The 25,108-nt window shown below is 40.7% G+C and overlaps 1 protein-coding gene across 1 annotated transcript; it reads left to right on the plus strand.

The window, feature by feature from the left end:
• Positions 1-70: 70 nt before the first annotated feature.
• Positions 71-24,178, plus strand: ZNF793 (zinc finger protein 793). Its single transcript, XM_030874721.2, has 6 exons — positions 71-88; positions 5,805-5,926; positions 10,592-10,637; positions 17,319-17,448; positions 17,969-18,064; positions 21,257-24,178. The coding sequence occupies exons 3-6, from the start codon at positions 10,623-10,625 to the stop codon at positions 22,237-22,239; spliced, it is 1,224 nt and encodes a 407-aa protein (XP_030730581.1). The 5' UTR covers positions 71-88; positions 5,805-5,926; positions 10,592-10,622; the 3' UTR covers positions 22,240-24,178.
• Positions 24,179-25,108: the final 930 nt, after the last annotated feature.

Here is a 25,108-nt window from a genome sequence, read left to right on the forward strand (position 1 = left end):
AGCCTGGTTTCTGGAAATCTATTCTGACTCCATGGCAGCTAGGATGGATGTAACTTTGCCTGTGGTTAGAAAACGAAGGGTTTACTGAGTAAGTATCTAAACTGATGTAAAAGATTTTGCTGAAGGGGCAAACCTTGAGAGCATTCGGAAAATACTTTTATCTAGGCATAACTTAAAAATAGTGTTCCCACCACACACAAACACACACACACACGCACACACACACACACAGACACACACACACACACAGAAAGAAAAAAAAAGTTATTATGTGAGATGATGGAGATGTTAACTAACCCTGTTGTGGTAATCATTTTGCAATGTATACATGTATCATATCAGGGCATTGTACACCTTAAACTTACAGAGTGTTATATGTCAATTATATCTCTATAAGGCTGGGGAAAAAAAAGATGAATTATGGAAGGAAAAGAAACTGGATCTAGAAGTTACTGTGTTCTAAGAATTTTTTTGCTTCGTTCTGTGTTTTTTAGGCATGGTACGTTTGACCTCTGTGAATCTGTGCCATATAAAATCCTGGTAGAACAATTCAATAAACGTAAAACCACAATAACAAGCGCAAAAACAAAAGTTAAAGCTACTTTTAGAAACTGTTCTTCACTGAAATTAAAGTCAAACTAATGGTGATTAAGATGGACTGAGACAAAATTACAAATGAAATGCAAATATGATTTTGACCATTAGCTTAATAAAAGGGTGAAATGCTGAAACAGTATTTTAATTGTTTTTATAAATATTACGTTCAATCCTTATGTAGTCTTTAGACAAAACACAATGAGTATATCACCTTAAGGAGCAAAGGAAGTTGAGAGTAAGGCAGGTAACATCTTTCAGAAGCCATACATGTCAAGCTTTCATTTTTAGAGCAGACAGTCTCTGATTTTTCCTTCCACAGAATCAAAGATACAGACCACATATGCAAGGGTAAGGAGTTAGGGCATTTTCTTTTTCTTGTAGCTCTTTTCCTTCATCACCTACACTGTGCTCAGTGCCAGGTGTGGGAGCAAATACTTTTTCTTTTTTAAGTTTTTAACATAAATCTTTTATTGAGATATAAAATGCATAGAAAAATATACATACAGCTCAATGAATTGTCACAAAGAGAACACCCCTGGGTGTTCAGATCACAAAACAATGTTCTAGCACCCTGAAATTCTCATGATACCCCCTCCCAGTTACTACCCTGCCACGGGGAACCATTCTCCTAATTCTAACATTACAGATTAATTTTGTCTGTTCTTGAACTCTAATTAAATGGAATATCTATACCTGATGGGGTGGCAGTATGTGACTCTATGTGAAACATTTTTTTAAGTTTGAATACAGATTGTTTCATTTTATTTATGCAAGAAACATTTTTCCAGATCGTTTCCAGATCTGGACACAGATACACAGACAGTCAAATGTTCTTATGTTAAGGCTACAGCTCAGTGAATTTTTACATTGCAGAGAACTGTGTAAACACAACGTAGATCACGATATACATCATTTCTAGCATGCCGAAGCCTTTCTTATCAGTCAATACCCACTGCTGCCCCTGGGTCTAATTCAATGGATTAATTTTGCCTGTTTTTGAACTTTACTTAAATGGAATCATAGAAGTAATCTGAAGCCAAAACATTCATACAATGTGGAAGTTTTGTCTGAAATTCTGAAACCAGACACACCAGGACAAAATTCTGTTCTGTAGCCCTGGCTTGGCCATTTGAGATTGCCTGTTTTCTGTTATTCCCTCTGGAATCCAAAAACATAAACATTTAAGTGAACCCTGCAGTTTGGGGTGAATTTGGAGTCAGGATCCTGTTAATGAAGTTAACAAGTTAAGGCTGATTCTTCTTTGTAGGTAATTTGGAGGGGGACCTCAGAGCCCCCTGGTCAAAATCTCTTAGCCTTTGGAGACTGACCATTGGCTGCAGAGACTGAATAAGGCAGCTTGAAAAAGAGCCTGCAGGGAATTCCCTGGCGGTTCAGTGGATAGGACTTGGCACTTTCACTGCCGTGGCCCGGGTTTGATCCCTGGTCAGGAAACTAAGATACTGCAAGCAGCGGGGCATGGCCAAAAAAAAAAAAAGCCTCCATGTGGTTGCCTGCCTCCATTTGACAGTAAGTTGTAGACATGATAGCCCTTTTTACGCCTAATGTGAATTTCCTGAGTACAAGAACATTTTCTTATGTGACCACAACATAATTATCAAAAGCAGGGACGTTAACATTGCAACACTATTATTATTTAAAATTTTTTTTTCACATCTTTATTGGAGTATAAATGCTTTACAATGTTGTGTTAGTTTCTGCCGTACAACAAAGTGAACCAGGTATATGTATACAAATATCCCCATATCCCCTCTCTCTCAAGCCTCCCTCCCACCCTCCCTATCCCACCCCTCTAGGTGGTCACAAAGCACCAAGCTGATCTCCCTGTGCTATGCAGCAGCTTCCCACTAGCCATCCATTTTACATTTGATTGTGTATATACATCAATGCTACTCTCTTACTTCATCCCAACTTCCCCTTCCCCCTCTGTGCCCTCAAGTCTGTTCTCTACGTCTGCGTCTTTATTCCTGCCCTGCCACTAGGTTCATCAGTCCTGCTTTTTTAAATTCCATATATATGCGTTAGCATACGGTATTTGTTTCTGACTTACTTCACTCTGTATGACAGATTCTAGGTCCATCCACCTCACTCCAAATAACTTGATTTCGTTCCTTTTTATGGCTGAGTAATATTCCATTGTATATATGTACCACATTGTCTTTATCCAGTCATCTGTTGACGGACATTTAGGTTGCTTCCATGTCCTGGCTATTATAAATAGTGCTGCAGTGAACATTGTGGTACATGTCTCTTTTTGAATTATGGTTTTCTCAGGGTGTATGCCCAGTAGTGGGATTGCTGGGTCATGTGGTCGTTCTGTTTTTAGTTTTTTAAGGAACCTCCATACTGTTCTCCATAGTGGCTGTACCAGTTTACATTCCCACCAACAGTACAGGAGGGTCCCCTTTTCTCCACACCCTCTCCAGCATTTATCGTTTGTAGATTTTTTGCTGATGGCCATTCTGATACCTTGTTGTGGTTTTGATTTGCATTTCTCTAATGATTAGTGATATTGAACATCTTTTCATGCATTTGTTGGCCATCTGTATGTCTTCTTTGGAGAAATGTCTATTTAGGTCTTCTGCCCATTTTTGGATTGGGTTGTTTGTTTTTGTGATATTGAGCTGCATGAGCTGCTTGTACATTTTGGAGATTAATCCTTTGTCAGTTGCTTCATTTGCAAATATTTTCTCCCTTTCTGAGGGTTGTCTTTTCTTCTTTTTTTTTTATTTTTTTATTTTTTTGCGGTACGCAGGCCTCTCACTGCTGTGGTTTCTTCCGTTGCGGAGCACAGGCTCCAGATGCTCAGGCCCAGCGGCCATGGCTCACGGCCCTAGCCGCTCTGTGGTATGTGGAATCTTCCCGGACCGGGGCATGAACCCGTGTCCCCTGCATCGGCAGGCAGACTCCCAACCACTGTGCTACCAGGGAAGCCCCCTGTCTTGTCTTCTTGTTTATGGTTTCCCTTGCTGTGCAAAAGCTTTTAAGTTTCATTAGGTCCCATTTGAAACAGTATTATTATTGTTATCATAGTAGCATCAAGTGAAAAAAAAATCAAAAACAAAACACACAACATAAGAGCTGTGAGTTGAGTTTTATTCAGTGTCTTACTGAGAACTATAGCCCAGGAGACAACTTCTCAGCTCTGAGGAATTGCTACGAAGAGGCAGGGGAGAAGCCAGTATGTATATGATTTTTTTTGACTGGGAAATACATGTAGTCAAGCATAAAAAGATTATTGCTAGTCACAAAGAATAGACATCTCAAGTTAATGATTTTAGTGCTTTTCTGTGTATGGAAGAATTTGGGGTGATTGAAATTCTTCCTTAGATATGCATCTTAACTATCTAGGTGCCCTTCTATCCAAAGCACAAAGTGCCTCCTGTCTTTTCCATTCTCAATTTCCCTCAGGGCACACTGTCAGTAGGCACCCACAGTGGCTAATGACTTGATACTTGTAGAACTGGAATGGTGAGCAACATTTTTTGTTTACAGATGTCTCATCCACAGACCTTATTTAGATTTCTTTAACTGTCCCAATAATGTCCTTTATAACAATTATGTTTTTCTGGTCCAGGAATCTAATCCAGGATTACATGTTGCATTTAGTTGTCATGTCTCTTTAGAGTCCTTTAATTGGGAATATTTTCTCAGTCACTTTTTGCCTCTTTTGACCTTGATGTTTTGAGGAGTACAAGCTAGTTATTTTTATAGGATGTCCTTCAATCGAGTTTTTCTGATTTTCCTTATGAAATATGTACATTTCTGATTGCTAGTTGGAGTTGTGGTGTGTCCTCAATGTCCCATATCAGGAGATGCATGATGTTGGTTTGTCATATTGCTGGTAATGTTAACTTTGATCATTTGGTTAAGGTTATCCACTGTAACCTTAATAGTGGGTTGTCTACCATAAAGTTATGTTAATAAGTATCTTATGGGGGCATGTTTTGAGACCATGTAAATAACCTCAAACTTTCATTCACTAGTGTTAATATTATCCTTTAATGATTGTTGCCTGAGTCAATCACGACTGTTATGGTTGCCAAACGATGATTTTCTAATTGTGTCGTTCCCTTATATTGATTAGTTGGAGCTTTCCCTTATCCCCCAGTATCCCCCTCAGTATAAATATAATAGTGCATCCTAGATACATATAAAACAGGAGCTACACATTAGAAACTTACAAGCTGTTTACACTGTTGAGTTAGATCATGAGCCAGAGCTCAAACCTTCTAAATCTCAGAGAAAGCATCTTGGGAGATTGACTAGTTTACAGAGAAAGAGTTGTCAGATCATGTGACAAATAACCCACATAGACAGGAGACCTCTAGGGTCCCACTCTGGCCAGATAGATTTCTAAAGTGCTGTCACAATGAGGGATTTGGGAGCTAGAGAAGGAAAGAAACGGACTGTCAGAAATGTAGCAGAACTGTCAAAACCTGATGAAATGATCCATACATATTGTAAAACCCAAGTCATGGTTTTGTTGATTCTGTGACAGTATATCATATTGTATTTTTAAAAACTCATGGTGGAAAAGGTCAGATGAGATTATGTGGGATAGTTTCTTCAATTGAGTTATACCAAACTGTGGGTAGTTTTCTGTGGTTTTATTTTCTGTCTTGATTAAATGTTTAATCAAAGAAGTTAGAAGATATATATGAAAAGTGGAAGGAATCATATCATCTCACACCGATCAGAATGGCCATCATCAAAAAATCTAGAAACTCCTGGGTTTTGTTTTGTTTTTTTTCTCAGTTCCCTGGCCAGGGATTGAATCCGCACCCTCAGCTGTGAAAGCCCGGAATCCTAACCACTAGGCCACCAGGGAACTCCCATGGGTTTTGTTAAAGGAGGTAACTTTTGGAAAGCCCCTAAGGATGGGCTTTTTAAAATTACCATTTATCATTCCTGTTTTCACAGATGAGGAAAATGAGGCCCAGTGAAGTGAATTGTCGGACTAGATCCCTTCAGTCAGTTAAAGGAATCACTGGCTTCAGACTTCTGTCTGAGTAACTCTCAGGCTCAAGTTCTTTCCAGAAGTTCCCCCTGCCCCAAACCCGGAGCACAGCCATCATTCAGATATGTCTACTGCCCAGTCTTCTGCAGGCTTCTTCCTCTTAGGCCTCAGAAAGTATTTGGGGAGGGTCTGTTTGATGACTCTTACCATGGGCTCTGCTTATCTTCAGGTTTCCTGAGTGCCCTGTACACCTTTGGGTCCCACCACCTCGCTGGACAGCAAGGCTCTCCGTGGGGCCCACAGGACCTTGGACACGTCTACAGAAAGCCCTGTCAGCAGCTGCAGCTGAGGGTGAGTTACTGTTTTTTAAAAATATTTATTATTTGCCACGCCACAGACATGCAGGATCTTAGTTCCCCGACCAGGGATTGAACCCTTGCCCCCTGCATTGGAAGTATGGAGTCTTAACCACTGGAACCCCAGGGAAGTCCCAGAGGATGAGAAATAGAGCTGTGAGAGCCTAGCAGACCAGGTAAAAGACTCTCTCGTCCAGGAGATGGGAATTTGGGACAAAAATCCCCTTCTGAAGGAGTCACCTAGGATCCAGACCTCTTGCGAGAGCAAAGATTCCTACATAACAGGAAATATCATCATCCCTGAGCCAGAAGTTTAGCAGGACTCAAACTGTTGTCTCTCCTTCTAGGGACCCTCCATGGCTACATGGTGGGAGAAGGGTTGGCCCAAAGATTCAGAGAGACAGGCAGAAGTGAAAGGAGAGGCAGGGAAGGCCATGTTCTCTCATGTGATAGACATGTTCTCTCAGGGGAAGGGGACATTGGTCCAGCCCAGTGCATTCTGCCATCTTGTAGTGTGGCATGTGGCCAACCCACTCCCCTATTTTTTCTGGCCCTGTCTGGACTCTTAGCTGCATAGCCATGGAGACCAGGCTGAGGCTGAGTAGCCAAGTCCAGGCAGGTGAGGGAGGGAGTGTAGTGGCCCAAAGCTGGATTAACTGCCCCAGGCCTTTCCTGCCAGCTCAATTCCTAATGGACAGTTCAGTTCTCTCAGAGAACCCCGTCCCCTTTTCAAACCCTCCTGTGACTTCCCTCATAATGAAAAAAGGCAGTGGGAAAATGAATGAAATATGTAAACAATGAAATGCATATGTGTTACAGTTACAGATTAGAGTAAGAAACATCTGCCACCCAAATCGAGCCACTGATAATATTTTACTGTATTTCATACCAAAAGTTTTTCTACATATATATTTCTTAAATAACAGGATTGTGGGGTTTTTTTGTTTTTTAAAACTTGAGATGTAACTTACATAGAGAATAACATGTAGCTTTATGAATTTTTCCATATATGCACCTTCATGTACTCACAGCCCAGATCATGATAGAGAATATTTCCAGCTCCTCAAAGGCTTCCCCACTTCTCCGAAGCAGTGCCTGCCCAAAGCCATCACTTTGGTCAGGGTTGCCTGTTTCTGAACTTCATATAAATGAAATTGGAACAAATTGATCATACCTTGTTTTTTAACTGCTTTTTTGACTTACAGCTATAACTTGATTAATATATTATTTAAGCAAAGAAGTATCTGTATTTAACATTCAAGAAAATCACTTTTTATTTCTTCTGTAGAAGAGACAGGAATCTAAATAGTTCATCTTAATACCGTTGACACAAATTTGTTATATCTTGTGAACAGGATGTTCCTTAACAAAAGACATATAAGGGAGCTTTCTGGGTGATGGAAATGTTCCATATCCTGATTGTGTGGTGATTACATGAGTGAATAATTTGTCAAAACTTATCGAACTGTACAGTTAGAATGGGTTCATTTATTATGTGTAAATTATACCTCAGTAAAGAAAAAACATTTTTTTAAGACACAGTAAGCTCATTGCTCAGTCTCTTCCGCTGTTGATACGATAGTTAAATGCCACTTTCACACTAACCATGCTTTATGACTTATGCTTTATGACCTGTACAGTATTTCAGTGCATTTAATGGATATTTATTGTCCATTAAATAAATGATATTTATTGTCCATGAAGAGAAAAGTAAAACATTAACTCACTTAGCACTGTAGTGTTAGGAATTTTTCCATATATGTACCCTCAGGTACCCACCACCCAGATCATGATAGAGAATATTTCCTGCACTTTAGAATTATTCTCTTTTTCAAAAGATGATATGTCAGTAGTTCATGAGAAAGAACTTCTGTAAAACAAAGCAAGGAAAATGTACTCATTTGGAAACAATTTTTTCCCTTAAAACTAGTGTCTTCTGCCAATCACTAAACTAATTGGAAGCTGTTCACTTTCCTTAAAAGGAGAAACTCATAATTTTATTCACATTCTTTCAGAGGTTCAGAAGGGCTTCTAGAATTTCCTCCTCTCAGAGAATCTTTATTTTTTCTTAGTAACAACTTGAACAGTTCCTCTTCAACACTATTGGAATATATAAGTAAAGCAAACAACAATTTTTACCAACATTATTAAGATATTGTATAAAATTCTTCCTAGCTTTTGAATAATTTAGTAGGTCTGGACCTTAGGTGACCTTGAGGCCTCAGTCTTCATCCTGAGGTAGTTTGACCCAATGAACCCTCTGTATTATTAACATTTGGCATGCCTAGGCTATTTTACCAAGAAAGTTTACCTTCACTTGTTCAATTAGGACAAGTATTATCTCAGTTCAAGGATGATAATATTATAGGAATTTCACCTTCAGTGCTAAGCTCACCATGTGGGCAAGCTTAATATTTAGGGACACTGAAGTCCTTTTATACTTATGTGACATTTGGAATAAATCATTTTTAAATTCTCAGGCTTACTTGACACATAAAAGTATAAAATTAAATAAAGTCTGTTCTTCCAGCCGTGACCAGTTCTTCTCAGTCTCCTCTGGTTAATTTTCTTTGATCTCAGAATTGACCAACTGTAAGAATAGGGCAGTCACTGATTAGTGCTGGAGGGATTATTCATGATTATGTAAAGAACCCTCAGGACAGTAATTTGCTAGACGTGTTTTTACAGGAGAGAACATCAGGATAGTCAAATGGTGTGAATGTCACTATACTCAGGAAAAGCTCTTCTCTGTCCTGTAGGAAAATTAGTCTCTTCTTTTTGCAAAGGAGAGATACTAGTTGCTCTGTTTTAAAGGTTGTCCCTAGACTGTTTCTCAGTGGGCAAAGCCTGGATCTGGGGGGAATCAGCTGTGGGGTTGACAAAGTTGGAGTTGTCAGCCATCAGGGCCACAACTCAAGAATGCCAATCAGGAGACAAACCCTTGTAGCCCCACAATGGTGGGATGGTTTTCCTGCCCTCAAAGGCGTGAATCAGTTCTGGTGGATGTAAAACTTATTTCATCTGAGCCTTGCCTTTTGCTTTTTGCCTTTCTTTTCCTTTTCTCTTTTACTGAGGTATAAAATACATAGAGCAAAATGTACAAATCATAAATATACAACTTGATGAATTTTTAAAATACATATACACACTCATTTAACCACCACTTAGATCAACATTTCCATCACCTTAGAGCTGGGGTTGGCAAACTCTAGCCCACTAGCCAAATATGGCCTGCCATCTGTGTTTGTAATTAGTTTTATTGGAATACAGCCACACTCATTCATTTACATATTATTGTCTACGGCTGCTTTCGTGCTACAACAGCAGAATTGAGTAGTTGTGGAAAACTCCATATGACCCCCAAAGCCTAAAATATTTACTGTCTGGTCCTTTAAATGAAAAGTTTGCTGACCTACCTTAGAAGGCTCCTTTCTGCCCCATCTCAGGGACTCATTCCTTTCCCCCATTCTGACTCTGTCGCCATATTATTCGTCTTACCCATTCTGGAACTTTCCAGAAATGGAATTATACAGTATATTCTCTCCTATGTTTGACATCTTTCATTTGGCATAATGCCTGTGAGATTTATGTTGCATGGGTGTCAGCAGTTCATTCCTTTTTATTATTGAATAGTATTTCATTGTATGGATGCATCACAATTTATCTCGTTCTCCTGGGCAGTTTCTAGTTTTGACTCACTATGATCAAAGCTGCTATGAACATTCTTACATTAATACAAGTCTTAGTTGAACAATATTCATGTATTTCTCTAGTATTTCTCTAGTATATATCCAGGAATGGAACTGTGTTCAGCTTCAGTAGATATGGCCAAATGGTTTTCCAAAATGGTTGAACCAAATTACAGTCCCCTCAGTCATGTGTGAGAGCTCTTGTTGCTTCTGGATGTGGATTTTCAATTCCAGGCTGTGGATTATTGGCAAAGTATATTCAGGCCTATTTATAAGGTTTCTCACTACTGTGAGTGAAAAACTTAAAATGTTCTTAATCAATGTTTGGTACAAATTTAGTTCCATATTTCCTAATACGGTGGATGTTTGTTCTCATCTGTTAAAAATTATTTTTTAGGGAATTCCCTGGGGTCCAGTGGTTAGGACTCAGCGCTTTCACTGCAGTGGCCCAGGTTCAATCCCTGGTCAGAGAACTAAGGTCCGGCAAGCTGCACAATGCGGCCGAAAAAAAATTGTTTTTTAATGACAATACTTAATAAACTGCTGGGTGAATAACAAGGTTTAGCCTTTCAGTAATTATTTGTACCATACTTTAAGTAACCATTAGTTTTATTAATGTTACACAGTTATTTTACTTCACTTTGAGTTTTTTTGTAATATTTTCATTACAGATATAGAAGCCCCTTTTCCAGAATATACTTGGGGCCAGTTATTTAAGTTTTAAGGATTTTGTTTTTTAATAACTTTCAGTTCTTACTTGGTAGCAACTTTCGTTTCCTGGTAAGTCTCCTCTGTGCATCCACATTCTGAATTGAATGGCAACATTTTTTTCTTCTACCCCAGTGATCTAAAGCATGGGTTTTTGTCCAAGATTTACAGGGAATTTGCAAGTTCTAAAACAAGTCTGGTCCCTCACAGCTCTGTTCTCTTTCTCCATCCTCCTCCCCACCCCGCCATCTCTGTCTTCACAGGCCGCAGATCTTTTTCCAAGAACAACAGAAAATGATCGAGTACCAGGTAAGTGTGACATTAACGAGCCAACTTCCGGGGCTTCCTTGGTGGTCCAGTGGTTAAGACTCCATGCTTCCAATGCAGGGGGTGTGGGTTCGATCCCTGGTCAGGGAACTAAGATCCCACATGCCACACGGCGTGACCAAAAAACAAACAAAATGAGCCTACTTTCCCTTCTTGGGGAAACTGTTCTAGAAAAAAATATATGCATTTCAACCACATATGCCTTGTCATAGGCTGGGTTCTCAGGAAAACAAACTTGGGGATGGAAATTTGCACACAGAAGGTTTACTAGGGAGGCTCTTGGAACACCTGTAAGTCAGTGAAGGAAGCAAGGTGGACAGAGGGAGTTGTTGAACAGAGGCATCAACTGATCTTATAAGATGCTCTGGAGCTGGGATGGTCCTCAATGTTGTCCTGAATGGAGGCAAGGAGGCCTTTGTATTCTGAAATCAACCAGTCATTGGTTGTAGGCTGCCCCAGGGAGGGGACATAAACTTGGGTGGGGTTGCTTCCTTTGGCCAAGGGAAATTCTCTAAAGGTTTCACGCCGGCAACAGCCAGCCATCTCCTAGCAGCTGGGAGAAGTACCTCGGTACTGCAGGGAGATTTGGGTGGAATACCACAGCCTCTCTATACACATAGACACAATGGCCAGATACTTATTATACATACTACTCTACCCTTTTTTCCCAATTAAAATATCCTAGAGATTGTACCATATTAGTACTAAGAACCATGCCTTTTTTTTTTAAATAATGTACATAATGCTCCATCATATGCATGGAATACTTAACCCATCCCCCATATTATGGACATTCCGGTAGTTTCCAAATTTGATATTTTAAGCAATGATGCAAGGAACATTCTTTGTTGGAATACAGATGTACAAGGGGAGAGTCCAGTGAGAGTCAACTGTGGACTTCCTGGTAGCCCAGCAAAAAGGCAAACACAGCCCATGACTTGCATTGGCCATAAGGAAGAAGTGTATTGTTATTTCCAAGAGAAAACTAGCTTTCCAGGGCACTTCTTTTTTAAGAAGTGTCTTAGACATTGATGTTCCTGTGGGTTTGAACCTTCTCTGGGGCCTCTGGGGGTGGTTTCGTCCACTCTTAGGTTGATGCTGGTGCGTCTGCAAGTGACTCCCACATCCATACCTAAGCTGAGGCCTCCTCTGAGAGCTTCAGACCCCTTTGCCCAACATCTGCACCTGGCTGCCCCAGAGCACTTCAGATTTAATGTGTACAAAGTTGAACTCTTGATTTCTGTCTCCTCTTTCCTGTTTCTCATCTCAGGAGATGGTACCATCCCACCAGGCAAGCCAAGACCCTGAGATTTTCCCTTGACTTCTCCCCACCTTCCACCTCTCACACTCAGTCACCAAGTCTTGCTGATTTTACAGCCTCAGTGTTTCTTCCATCTCTCTCCTCTTCATCCCTGTGTTTGGTGAAAAAGACATGGCCTTTTAGGTGCAGGATTACGTCTTTTCTGCTTTGCTCTGTTCTATTCCCTCCCATTCTGTTTCATCCTATTCTATCCCACTCCACCCAATCCCATCCCATTCCAATTAGCTCTTTTTGGGAAATACTGCCCAGAACCTGTCACTGAGCCAGGTCCTGTGCTCTGTGATGAAGCCTGACTGCTGCTCATGCACTACCACAGTACGTTGTTCTGGCATCAGAGAGGGAGTCTAGTTGGTACCTCCTTTGCGTGGGTCTTCGGGTCTCACGTGCCAGCTTCCATGGCCTCCACCCTAGTTTTGGTCCTGCCTTCAGATCCATCTGCCTGGGCCACTACTCAAGTGCTACTGTTGCAGGAAAAAAGAGTGGGGTACGAGAGGGTGGTCACATCCCAGGTCTCAGGTGAGTCCCTGGGACGGCTGTCAAGTGTGGGCTCTTGGCTTCACGCAGGAAAGAATTCAAGAGCAAGCCACAGTAAATTGAAAGGAGGTTTATTCAGGGAAAAACACACTCCACAGACAGAGTGTGGGCCATCTCAGAAGGCGAGAAGCGCCAGGGTATGCACGGGGACTGTCAGTTTTTATAGGGGTGAGTAATCTCATAGGCTAGTAAGTGGGCAGATTATTCCAACTATTTTAGGGGAGGGGCAGAGATTACCAGGAATTGGGCCACCACTCACTTTTTGGCCTTTTATGGTCCACCTTGGAACTGTTATGGCACCTATGGGTGTGTCATTTAGCTTGCTGATGTATTACAATAAGGTATACTGAGGCTCAAGGTCTAGTGGAAGTCAGTCATCCACCATCTTGGACCTAGTTGGTTCTAACCAGTTTATGTCGTGTCCTCAATAGCTGTCATTCTTTTAAAGGTTGTGCCCTGCCCCCTTCCTGTCTCACCACCTTAGGACCCAGCATTCTTCAAGGAAACCTACAGCCTCCTGAGAGTGGAGAGTGGCTGCTCTCAGCCCTTTCACCTCTGTGGGGCCCTATCAATGCTTCTTCTCTCCGGCCACTCCCAGAGATAGTGGGCCAGTGCCACTGGCACTGTGCGGTGCACTAGGGCTCTCCACCCCACTGACACCCAGGCACAGGTCCTGGGTGCCCCTCCTCACCTTTTTTTCTGTCCTTTAGAATTGTTTTCCCATTCTTAACAGATTTTTAAATAATGATTTACAATCTTTTTCTACTTAAAATAGGTACTTTTATATTGTGCTGCCATATGCCAGGCAAAGTTTATAAAGGCTTTACACATGTTAACTCATTTAAACCTCATAATATAATAACTAAGAGACACACACTGTTATTATCTCCATTTAACAGATGAGAAAACTGAGGCACAGAGAGGTTAAAGAGCTTTCCCAGGGTCGCTCATTTAGTGGCTGAGCCTGTATTTGAACTCGAGCAGTCCTGCCCCAAAGTTCATACTTTTAACTGATCTGCTCCATTGCCTCTTGCGTCTGTCAGTGACTGTAAAGCAGTGGACAGCAGTCCACAAAACCACCCTCACTTCTGACAGCAACTGTAAGTTTAGAGGTTCCCAAGACCCTCGGGTTTGATAATTCGCTAGGAAGACTCACAGAATGTTATATTCACAGTTAGGGTTCATTACAGCAAACGTATATGGATTAGAATCAGCCGAGAAAAGAGACACTTGGGGCAGAGTCCAGGAGAGCTCCACACACAGGACTTCCATGTGTCCTCTCCCAGTGAGTGTGGACAGTGCAAAATTCTCTCAGCAACCATGTGTGACAATACAGAGTATTGCCAACCAGGGAAGCTCACCTAAGCCTTGGTGTCCAGAGTTTCCTTTGGGGGTTGGTAAACTAGACATGACTGACTGCTGACTTCAGTTTCCAGCCCCTCTGGAGGTTGAGCTGATTGATGTCTGTGAGCCAAAGCTTCCCCCCAAAATCATGTTGTTAGACTATCTGGTGTGGCCCAAGGCCCCCAGGTAAACAGAGACACTCTTACCTAGGAGGATGTTACAGGGGCTTAAAGATTAACTTCTAGGAACTGAGGGCAAAGGTCAGACCTCTCCTTGGGCAAGGTTAAATTCTCTACTATACAGTCACTTGAAGATAATATCTTAGGTACTAAAGAAAAAAGTGTTTACTTACAGGAGTAGAAGTTTTTTCCCCACACCAAACAATTCTCCAATTCTATGCAGACCATACAAGTTAGGGGGTCAGTCTTACAAGACTGCCTCCCACTTCAGATGCCTATTTGATAACCCAGGTGGTCACCTGAACTTCTGAGTAGCCAGCTATAAATTGGGGGTTCACATGACCCCTCCTCAGTTTTGATAATTTGCTATAACTCACAGAACTCAGGGAAACACTTTACTTACTATTATAGGTTTATTATAAAGGATATTATAGAGGATACAAATGAACAACCAGATAAAGAGGTACGTAGGGTAAGGTACAGAAGGGGCCTGAACACGGGAGCTTCTGTCCCCATGGAGTTTGGGGTGCACACCCTCCTGGCTGTGTTCACGAACCTGGAAGCTCTCCAGGGTTTTTATGGAGATTCCATTATTTAGGCAAAATTGATTAAATTATTGGCCTTTGGTGATTAGCTCAATCTCAAATCCCTCTCCCCTCCCCAGAGATTGGGCGGTGTATGGCTACAGGTTCCAACCATCTAATACCTGGGTGGTTCCTCTGGCAACCAGCCCCCATCCTCAAAGAGTTATATCATTAGTATAAACTCTGAGATGATTGACACGGGCTTGTTACTACTAATAAAAGACACTCCTATTATTACTTCTGTCGCTCTGTAAGTTACAAAGGTTTAAGAAGCTCTGCGCCAGGAATCAGGCAAGAAGATCAAATATATATATATATATCTCTTTATTTATTTATTATTTTTGGCTGAGTTGGGTCCTCATTGCTGCGCACGGGCTTTTCTCTAGTTGCGGCCAGCGGGGGCTACTCTTCGTTGCGGTGCACAGGCTTCTCATTGTGGTGGCTTCTCTTGCGGAGCACGGGCTCTAGAGCACGGGGGCTTCAGTAGTTGTGCCACGTAGGCTCAGTAGTTGTGGCTCATGGGCTCTAGATCACAGGCGCAGTAGTTGTGGTGCATAGGCTTAGTTGCTCCGCGACGTGGGATCTTCCCGGACCAGGGCTCAAACCTGTGTCCCCTGCATTGTTGGCAGGCGGATTCTTAACTACTGCGCCACCAGGGAAGCCCTAATATATATATTTTGTGTATATATATATATATATATATAAAAATATATATATATTTCTTAATATATATATTTCTTAATATATCACAATATCACAGATGCCTTCTTAGGTTAGTACCTGTGGGTCTTTCAGCAGCTATCTGGTTCCAGGGCACTGGGCTCTTTGGAGAATTTGTTCTCTGTGCCCTAAACCAGAGGACTGACTGCCCAGACAGTGTAATCTGAGGCTTGCCAGGCTGTGGAGCCTCCTTTCCAAACTTCCTCCTCTGGGTCTCCAGCTGGACTCTTCTGCCATTGGCCTCTTGTGTTTTAGTGTCTCTTGGGGCTCTGGCCTGAGTATCTGCTCATCCTGTCTCCTTGCTGAGAGAGACCACACTGTGTGACAACTTTAGCTACCACTTCTGTGCTGATGGCTCACACAGCTTTAGCTCCGTTCCTGTTCTTGTTCCTGACGTGACTCATGTCCATCCTGCTGCCTGCCGAGTGTCTCCCCCTTTGTGTCCCCAACACACCATGTCCTCTTTACTTTTGCAGTTTTTCTCAGCTGCAATTGAGATTGGTGACCAGTGTCACCCAGTTGCCTTTGAGATACCACAAAGGTAAGGGTGTTACCCTTACGCCTTCTTCACACTCCACAACCAGTTAAGGTACAGGTTCTGCTCTTCTTTACGTTGGTCCTTCTCTATCTCACTGTTTCCGTCTTACTTGTGAGCATCATCTTCCACCTAGGTTAGTACAGAGTCTTTCCTTTCTTCTCGCTCCAGGTCACCCACCACATTTCTCTTTCCATCCATTCACTTTCAAACTATCTGTGAGTTCTGTATCTCTTGTAGGCAGTATTACTTTTTTTTGTTTTGCAGTACGTGGGCCTCTCACTGCTGTGGCCTCTCCCGTTGCGGAGCACAGGCTCCGGACGTGCAGGCTCAGCGGCTATGGCTCACGGGCCCAGCCGCTCCACGGTATGTGGGATCTTCCCAGACCAGGGCTCGAACCCGTGTCCCCTGCATCGGCAGGCGGACTCTCAACCACTGCACCACCAGGGAAGCCCGGCAGTATTACTTTTTTATCCAGTCTAACAATCTCTGCCTTTTTGGAGTGTTTAATCATGTATTAAATAACCTTATAATTTAATATAGTTTAATGTAATTATTGGTAGGATTGGATCTATATCTTTTTAGCATTTAGTTTTCTATTTGTCCCATCTGCTTTTGCTTTGTTTCTTTTCTCTTGTATGTGTATTTTTGTGCGGATTAACTGAATAGTTTTTAGAATTTTATTTACTTCAGTACACCTCTTTGCACTGAGTTTAGTGATTACTCTAGGGAGCAATGTCCCTCCTTAACTTTTCACAGTCTGCTTAGAGTTACCATTGTACAGCTTGACACGGAATGTAAGAAGCTCACCACATGCCTTCTAGAGTGTGCTTTCTACACACCCCACTCCCTTGATAGATTTCTCATTGTCTTAAAGTCCATCATTTCATCACTCACAGGCCTCTGTACTCTCTCCTGTAACTAGTGATTTGCCATCCTTAAAATCACTGTTTGGCCCCCGTGCCTTTGTTCGTGCTGCTCCCTCTGCAAGGAAGGCAGTTTTTCCATCTCTGCAGAGAAGATTCAGCTGCACATATCCCTTAGCTCTGAAGCCTAACTAGACCCTGATAATTTTAGTGGACCATTCACTTCTCTGTGTGCCATAGCCCAGATGTCCTGCTGTCACAGCTCTTGCCTTTCACCCTGAGGGCCTTACATATTGCTCTCCCTGCCAGGCTGTGAGCTCCTTGAGGTCAGGTGCCACCCATGACTGTGTCCCCAGCAACCAGGACTGGGTCAGACACAGTCTTCAGTCAATATGTGTTGACCCAAATATAAATGACAGTGGCTTCCAATCCCATCATATATAGTCCAAAGCCAGGAATATAAAAGGCATCCTAGATAAATGATCATAATAAGCTCTGACCTATGAACATTATAAAAAGTCAGAACCATCCACCTCTGCCTACACTTTCCCCACATGACTCAATGTCATTTCATCTTCAGCAGAGACCTGTGTCATTCAAGGATGTGGTCGTGGGCTTCACTCAAGAGGAGTGGCATAGGCTGAATCCTGCTCAGAGGGCCCTATACCGGGATGTGATGCTGGAGACCTACAGCAACCTCGTCTCAGTGGGTAAGAACAGCTCTGCCACACAATCTAGATTATGCTTGAATGACCACCTTTCCTTTTTCAGTTGCTAAAAGTAACTGAAGTACCTAGAACCTCTGAAGTACCAAATACTTTCTATGTCTCAGACACTGTTTTAGCCACTTTTAAAATATTAGCTCATGTAATCCTCATAAGAGCCTTGTGAGGTAGGTACTGTTAGTACCACTATTTTACACATTTGGGAACTGAGGCAGAGAAGGTGAAGTAACTTGCCCAGTGTCACCCATGAAGTACATAGCAGAGCCAGAGCAGGATTTGAACCCCAGCAGTCTGGCTGCACAGTGTGTATTCCTAACCCTTATACTGTGTGCTTCAGTGAGCTTGGCTTGAGTTTCAGTGGTCCTGGATTACTGCTTCCTTTTGAGTTCTGGACAAAGTGTGTGTACAGTCTCCTCCCAAGTACAGTGTCTGTTGTGTAGCCTTTAATGCTGCCTGAGAAGACCAAGGAGCTCAGTCTAAGGCCTGGATCATTTCCCTGGAACAGGTTATGAAGGCACCAAACCATATGTGATCCTCAGGCTGGAGCAGGAAGAAGCACCATGGATTTGTGAGGCATCATGCTCGGGCTGCCACTGTCGGGGTAAGTATGATAAATCCAGCAAAAGACATACTAAGGGAGGCTGGCACCTTTGGGATTTTGTTCAGGGTCCAGCTTTTAAAAGCCTTAGAGCTTTGAAAGCCGCTGGAGACATTTCTCTGAGAGCTTCAGCCTTCTTGGTGACCCTTCAGCCTCCATACATCCCACCTCCCTGTGTGCTTGCTCCATCTCCTTTTCTCCAGAATCCTTGGCCTCTCTCTTGAAGTTATCAGTACACTTTCTCTTTCACATTCAGGCATTCTTACAAATAAGCTTCTGTGATTCTCTTGTTCTTGCCGATTCCTTCCTATTCTCTATTCTAACGGTTTTTGGGTAAAATGCCCCAGACCTGCCTGCCATACTCAGAGTCTCACTTCCTATCCTTTCCTTAATCCCTTAAGTTATCCCTGAGTCGCTTAATTTCCTAAGTCACAGACGAGGAAGCAGTGAATTCCAGGAAGTGAACAGGGACAGTTGGGTAGTGAAGGAGACGCCTGAGTTTGGTCTGTCTTAACCACTTCTATTTAATTTTCAGAATAACTGCCCCTCTCCCGTCAGCTCTATAAAATATCTCAACAATAATCCGTGGTATCCTGAGTGTTGGTAACCTACTCTTTAGAATGCCTCTGGACTTCTGCTTCTCCAATAGAGTTATGAGTTTAGCAAGAAGAGTCAGTGCCATCTGTTCCTGGATCTCTTTATGCCATTTGTACTTAGTGTTATAATCACATGATTGAATTAAATATTATATAAACCCCCAAAACATTCAAGTCATTTCATGCTTCTCCCCAAAATAATGTCTTTGAGATTACCACCATCCAGCTTTCACTGGTTGTAGTAGTAGCAGCAATAGCATTAGAATTTCTGGCCAACACTCAGTGTGTGCTCACTTTGTGCCAGGTCTGTTCTCAGTCCTTTACATATATCAACTCATTCAACCCTTACAATACCTGTGAGGTGTTTATTACCAGCCTTTATTCCCCCATTTACAAATGAGCAAACAATCACAGAAAGGTTAAGAAACTTGTCTAAGAACATATAACAAAGTAAGGGACCAAATGGGGATTTGAACCCAGGTGGTCAGGCTCTAGAACCAGTATTCTTTTTTTGTAATTTTTTAGCCATGCCGCGCGGCATGTGGGATCTTAGTTCCCCGACCAGGGATCGAACCCGCTCCCCCTGCAGTGGAAATGCAGAGTCTTAACCACTGGACTGCCAGGGAAGTCCCTAGAACCAGTATTCTTAACCATCACACTCTGATGCCCTCTGAGGTGAATTTTGCTTCATGAAACTGCTCGTCAACCTTCCTGAAACCATTGTAACCTGGCTATCAACTGCTTTTCTTTTCCCTCTTTCAAGAATTTTATATAATAACTGCCAAAAAATAGTATCCAGTCAGCCCTCCTTTCTAAGTTCTCTGTATCCTCTATTTCCCTGGCTGCAGCCCAGCCTTTTCCTTCCAAGGGACTACTGCATTTTCTGTTTTCCAAACTTGATTCTCTTCTCAATGGTGTAACTCCCTAAAGAAGTCATCCGTTCTGAGACCATATGATGCTCACAACCGGCCTCTTTGACATTTTGCCACCTTTTGTCCGCCTTGTACCACCTAGGATCCCCTACCCCCCATTTTACCAGTCTGGATCATCTCCACAGTTATGTCCACTTATTCCTGTTTTTTGTCGGCAAGAACTGAAGTCATCCTCTTTTTTGCTTGCTACCTCCCCTCCACCCCACATGCACACAAGTGCATGCATATATATACCTCACCTTACTTTTCATTCCAGAGTTTTGCTACCATGAGCTCATTTTGAAGCTTCTGTCTCTGTCACCCTAATTGTTCTATGCTTATGTGCTAGTTTTGTTGGTTTTCCTTTGAGAAATTACTTTAAATCTTCCTGTCTACTTTTCATTTCCCACTGACATCTCCTAAAATTGGACCCAAATTACCTCATGCCTGAATGTCTTTAAGTTAGGGGTTCTTAATCATTTTTGTGCCATGGAACTCTTAACCATTCTGGTGAAGCCTAATAGACCCCTTTTTTACATATTAAAAAATAATAAAACCCATAAGATTACATGAGATACAAATTACTAAAATACAGTAATTACTAAAATAAAGTTAGAAAATGCAATATCAAAACACTAATGATGTTAGTGATATTAATGATAATAGTAGATATACTTCCTTATTTATATATTAAATTATGAGATCTCCCGTCAGGTCAAATAATTGTCATAATCTCAAAGTAGAGATGATTGTAAACATATTTTGAGAAATCTGTGACAACTATAGTGTGACATGAAAATACCTTATTCACAAACTAGGACAGTTACAGGAGCTAATACTAATGTTTTGTTGTTCACATTCATAATCAAAGGAAATGCTCAGTTGTAGTTAGAACAGTTTTCTATATACCAAGTTAAGAGCTCCTACTTTAAATTCTAGTTAGCTTCATTGATTCCTTCTTTTATCTAGTTCATCTTAGAGCCCTTGCCATTTATATTATTACTAACTAGCTCAACATAAACTCTCTGACTGCTGTAACAGTGCTTGTCAAACTCTTAATATGATAACGAAGCATCTGGGCAACTTGTTAAAATACAGATTCTGATTCTGTAGGTTTGGGGGTAGGGCCCAAGATTCTGCATATCTGCCTACATATCAGTTCCCAGATGAGGGTGATGCTGACCATTGAGAACCATGCATTGGGTAACAAGGTGCTTTATGACATTTAAACCCCTTTCCTCTGTAACAGGGATCAGCAAACTTTGGCCTATAGGTCAGCCACCTAATTTTGTGCATAAACTTTTATTGGAACACAGCTGCACCATCCTTACATTTACATACTGGCTGTGTTCTCACCATACAATGCAAGAGTTAAGTAATTGTGACCGAGACCATATATCCCACAAAGCCTAAACTAGTCGCTGGTCCTTTAAGAACATGTTTGCCAACCACTGCTCTATAATATCTTCTCATCTTCAAAATTATTTCTCTCTATCATCTATGACATGTTTCATTACATTTGTGCCAGTTTCTGAATCTTCTATACTCGTATTGGTACCTTTAGTTATGATTCATGCTCTCTATTCATATACTGTGCACCCTTTAAACTTTTAGGGCATTTCTCAAATAGTTTTATTCCAGGTCATAATAACAGATTCATAAGGAAAGGTTTGCTGTACTTTCTCCAGAAAACATTTGGCAAGGTAACGTCCAGAAGAAAAGACGGCAAGACATGCTTTTGAGGCAAGGTACATTCATCAGCAAGAAAACGTTGCCCAAGGAAAGAAGCCATGAATGTAATAAGTTTGGGAAAATATCACATCTGAGCACTGATCTTTTTCCTTCAATTCAAAACCCTAATAACTGGGACTCTTGTGGAAAGAGTGTGAACCATAATTTAGACTTGAATGGTTTTAAGAGAAACTATTCAAAAAAGCAAGATGAGTGCTATGGATATGGGAAATTATTACAACATACAAAGCATGATAGAAGACCTAATGGAGAAAAATTCTGGGAATGCAGTCACTGTGAGAAAGCTTTCAGCCATAACCCAGCACTTATGTATAAACCAGCAGTAACCAATTCTCTTGTGTACAAACGGAAGAGGGTTCCACCTACAGAGAAACCCCATGTCTGTACTGAGTGTGGGAAAGCCTTCTGCTACAAGTCTGAATTCATTAGGCATCAAAGAAGTCACACTGGGGAGAAGCCGTATGGATGCACTGACTGTGGAAAAGCCTTTTCACATAAGTCAACCCTCATTAAACATCAGAGAATACATACTGGGATAAGACCCTTTGAGTGTTTTTTTTGTGGGAAAGCCTTCACCCAGAAGTCACACCGCAGAGAACATCAGAGGACACATACAGGAGAGAGACCCTTTGTGTGCAATGAATGTGGGAAGTCATTTGGTGAGAAGTCATACCTCAATGTACATCAAAAAATACACACAGGAGAAAGACCCTATCGTTGCAGAGAATGTGGAAAATCCTTCAGTCAAAAGTCATGCCTCAATAAACATTGGAGAACTCATACTGGAGAAAAACCCTATGGATGCAACGAATGTGGCAAAGCTTTCTACCAGAAGCCAAACCTCAGCAGACATCAGAAAGTTCATGCTAGGAAGAATGCTTATAGGAATGAAAACCTAAAAATTGTAGAAAAACCTTGAGCAAGATATCCTATTTCATTATATGTGGAGGAATTCATCCTTAGGAGAAACCTCATTGACCTAATAACCATTTATCATAAGGCAAGTCATGCTCCAATTGTGACAGAAAATTTTATACTAAAGATTATAGAAAATATTTTATAAAACATAAACCTGTTCATTCTGGCTTATGAAAGTTAACATGATAACAGAATACAAAATATATGTGAAGAAAATTAGAGGTATATTATGGTATGTCCCACAGTGAGCCACATAATAAGCAGTATTTATATTTTAGAAATATAAATGTGAATTTAATAAATTATGAATATCAAGCACATATGTAGAATGCCATTCACCAAACTTTTTCACTCTAAATATCACCATTGTCTTTTGGTGTCTAACAATGCAAAAAACAATAATAATAATATGGCCAACTATTTTTTTAAAAAGCTTTAACATTTTAAACCAGCACATTTTCTCCACCTTTTCTAGCACAACTGGCTTTTTAATCAGGAAGAAAGTAAAGTTGAACCAACAGCACAAACCATACAAAAAAAAATTGGAGGCGGACTTAAGATTTAAAGTTTTTAAATAACAATAAAATTCTTGAAAGAAAATGAAAGGAGACTACATGTACAATCTAGGAATTGGGGGAGATTAACTTTACCAACCCAGGACACTCAAAAGCTGTTAAAAAATAAATATTTGACTACATAAAAAGTGCAATCTTTTGCATGGCAAAAGATGCCATCAACAGTCAATAAACAATGATTTGGGGGGAAATATTTGCAGAGCCAGTCAGAGAAAGAGTGGTCTTCATACTGACAGGAAAAAAATAACCTGATAGCAAAACATGGCAAAGAATGAATAGACAGTTGAGAGAAGAGCAAATCCAAGTGGCTCATGGGCTTATCAAAAAAATGATTAGCCTCAGTAGTTGTTGGAGAATGCAGATTAAAGTTATAATGAGATAACAGTATGCAATCAAGCTGACGAAAAAGAGCAGGAATGCTTTTTGCTGTCAGGCCAAAAGGTGTTCTTAAGACACTGCTGGTAGAAACATAAATTGTTACAGCTCTTTTGAAAAGCAATCTGACATCTATTATAACTTAAAATACTTATGCCACTTTGTGCAATCTTCTCTTAGAAGTAAAACCCCAATACATAAGGGACATGTACATTTATTGTGAATTGTTCCTAGTGGCAAAAAACACTAGAATCAAAATAGATGTCCATCAGCAGGGAAATTGGAAGAGGGAAGGAACTATAGTATATCCATTCCATAGGATGTTTATATAGCCATTAAGGTGAACAAGTTAAAACTATGCTAGTGGACCTGAATGGAATTCCACAATGTTTCCTTGAGAGAGAAAAGCAAGGTAGAAGTGTGTAAAATGACTCTGTTTTTGTAAATCAGTTACAAAATGCTTCTAGGTGCTTATGAGTGATAAACATGTATCATATATGTTTGTGTAAGATTTTATATGCATGGAGAAAAATATAGAAGAGTATACATTGGGTTTGGGGAAGGTGGGTGATGCAGGTGGATAATGGGGTAGTCAAGAGAAGGAAAATGAAAGCCCCAAAGAAAAATTATGTAAATAACTGAACCAAGTATGATATGTCAAATATGTGATTAAGAAATTTGAGGGGGAAGCTAGAACTCTACTAATTTGTGGAGATATTTGTGGTATATTGTTAAGTGAAAAGAGAAAATTTCAGAATAATGTATATGAATCTATTTTTTTAATTAAAACACGTATATGTGTATTTATGCATGTGTGTGTTTATATGAACAAAGAGAAAAGTGTGGAGGGACAGATATAAAACAAGATATTAACATTGGTTACCCTGGTGGGGAATGGAAATGTAAGTAGTTTTTAAATTTATATATCTTTGTATTGTTTTACTTGTTAACAAACATATATTACTTTTGTAATTTGAAAAACAAAATAAAGGGGGGAAGAGTGTTTTGAAATACATGGCCTTGCAAATGTTTTTATTTTCTGACAAGATGGCACTCTGGCCTGGTCTATTGCCTCTCCCCTGGCTCAGTCCTTGGGATATCACCAGAGTAAAAGAAAATGTGTAGATCTAAAGAGCAAAAGGCAATACTTTGAGAACCCCTCAAGTAGAGATTTTTTAATTTTATTTTGAAATAATTTTTGACTTATAAAAAAGTTGCAAAACAGTTCCCAAATATTCTTCACACAGCTTCCCCTAATGTTAACATCTAATATAACCATAATATAATTATCAAAACCAAGAAATTAACATTGATATAATACTGGTAATTAAACTATAGCCCTTCCCACTGATGTCTTCATCTAGCCCAAGATCCAGTCCAGATCCCACATTGCATTTACCTGTTATTTCTCTTTCGTCTCCTCCAGACTATGATAGCTCCCCAGTCTTTTCTTGTCTTTCATGACTTAGACACTTTTGAACAATACTGGCCAGTTATTTTGTAGAATATCCCTCAATTGGGGTTTGATTAACTGGGTTATGCAGTAATATTACAGAAGTGATGCATCTTCAGTGCATCATATCAGAGGGTACGTGATGGTGATAAATCTTATTGGTGATGTCAACCTTGATCATTTGGTCAAGGTGCTCAATGTCAGATTTCCCCACTCTAAATCTGCCATTTCTGCCTTTGTAGTTAATAAATATCTTGGGCAAGACACTTTGCAGAGAATTTTTTTTAAAAACATATTGGCCCCAGAGATTCTGTTTGATTAGCTCTGGCAGAGGGTTCAAGCATCCTCAGTAATTCTGATGGTCAGACAAGGGTGGAGCTGTGGTATGGATCACACACCTAATCATTAGCCCTGAAACAAAGCATCCTCCTCACAGAACAGATAGTAATGAGAAAAAATTATGACAT

Source organism: Globicephala melas, chromosome 19 (genome assembly GCF_963455315.2).
Source record: "Globicephala melas chromosome 19, mGloMel1.2, whole genome shotgun sequence".
NCBI lineage: Eukaryota > Metazoa > Chordata > Mammalia > Artiodactyla > Delphinidae > Globicephala > Globicephala melas.

What these genes read in the sequence shown, in the direction of transcription:
- ZNF793 (XM_030874721.2), top strand. An exon ending in CAGCAACCTCGTCTCAGTGG is followed by an intron (nt 17,449 to 17,968) that starts GTAAGAACAGCT and finishes TCCCTGGAACAG; the next exon opens with GTTATGAAGGCACCAAACCA. An exon ending in CTCGGGCTGCCACTGTCGGG is followed by an intron (nt 18,065 to 21,256) that starts GTAAGTATGATA and finishes TACTTTCTCCAG; the next exon opens with AAAACATTTGGCAAGGTAAC.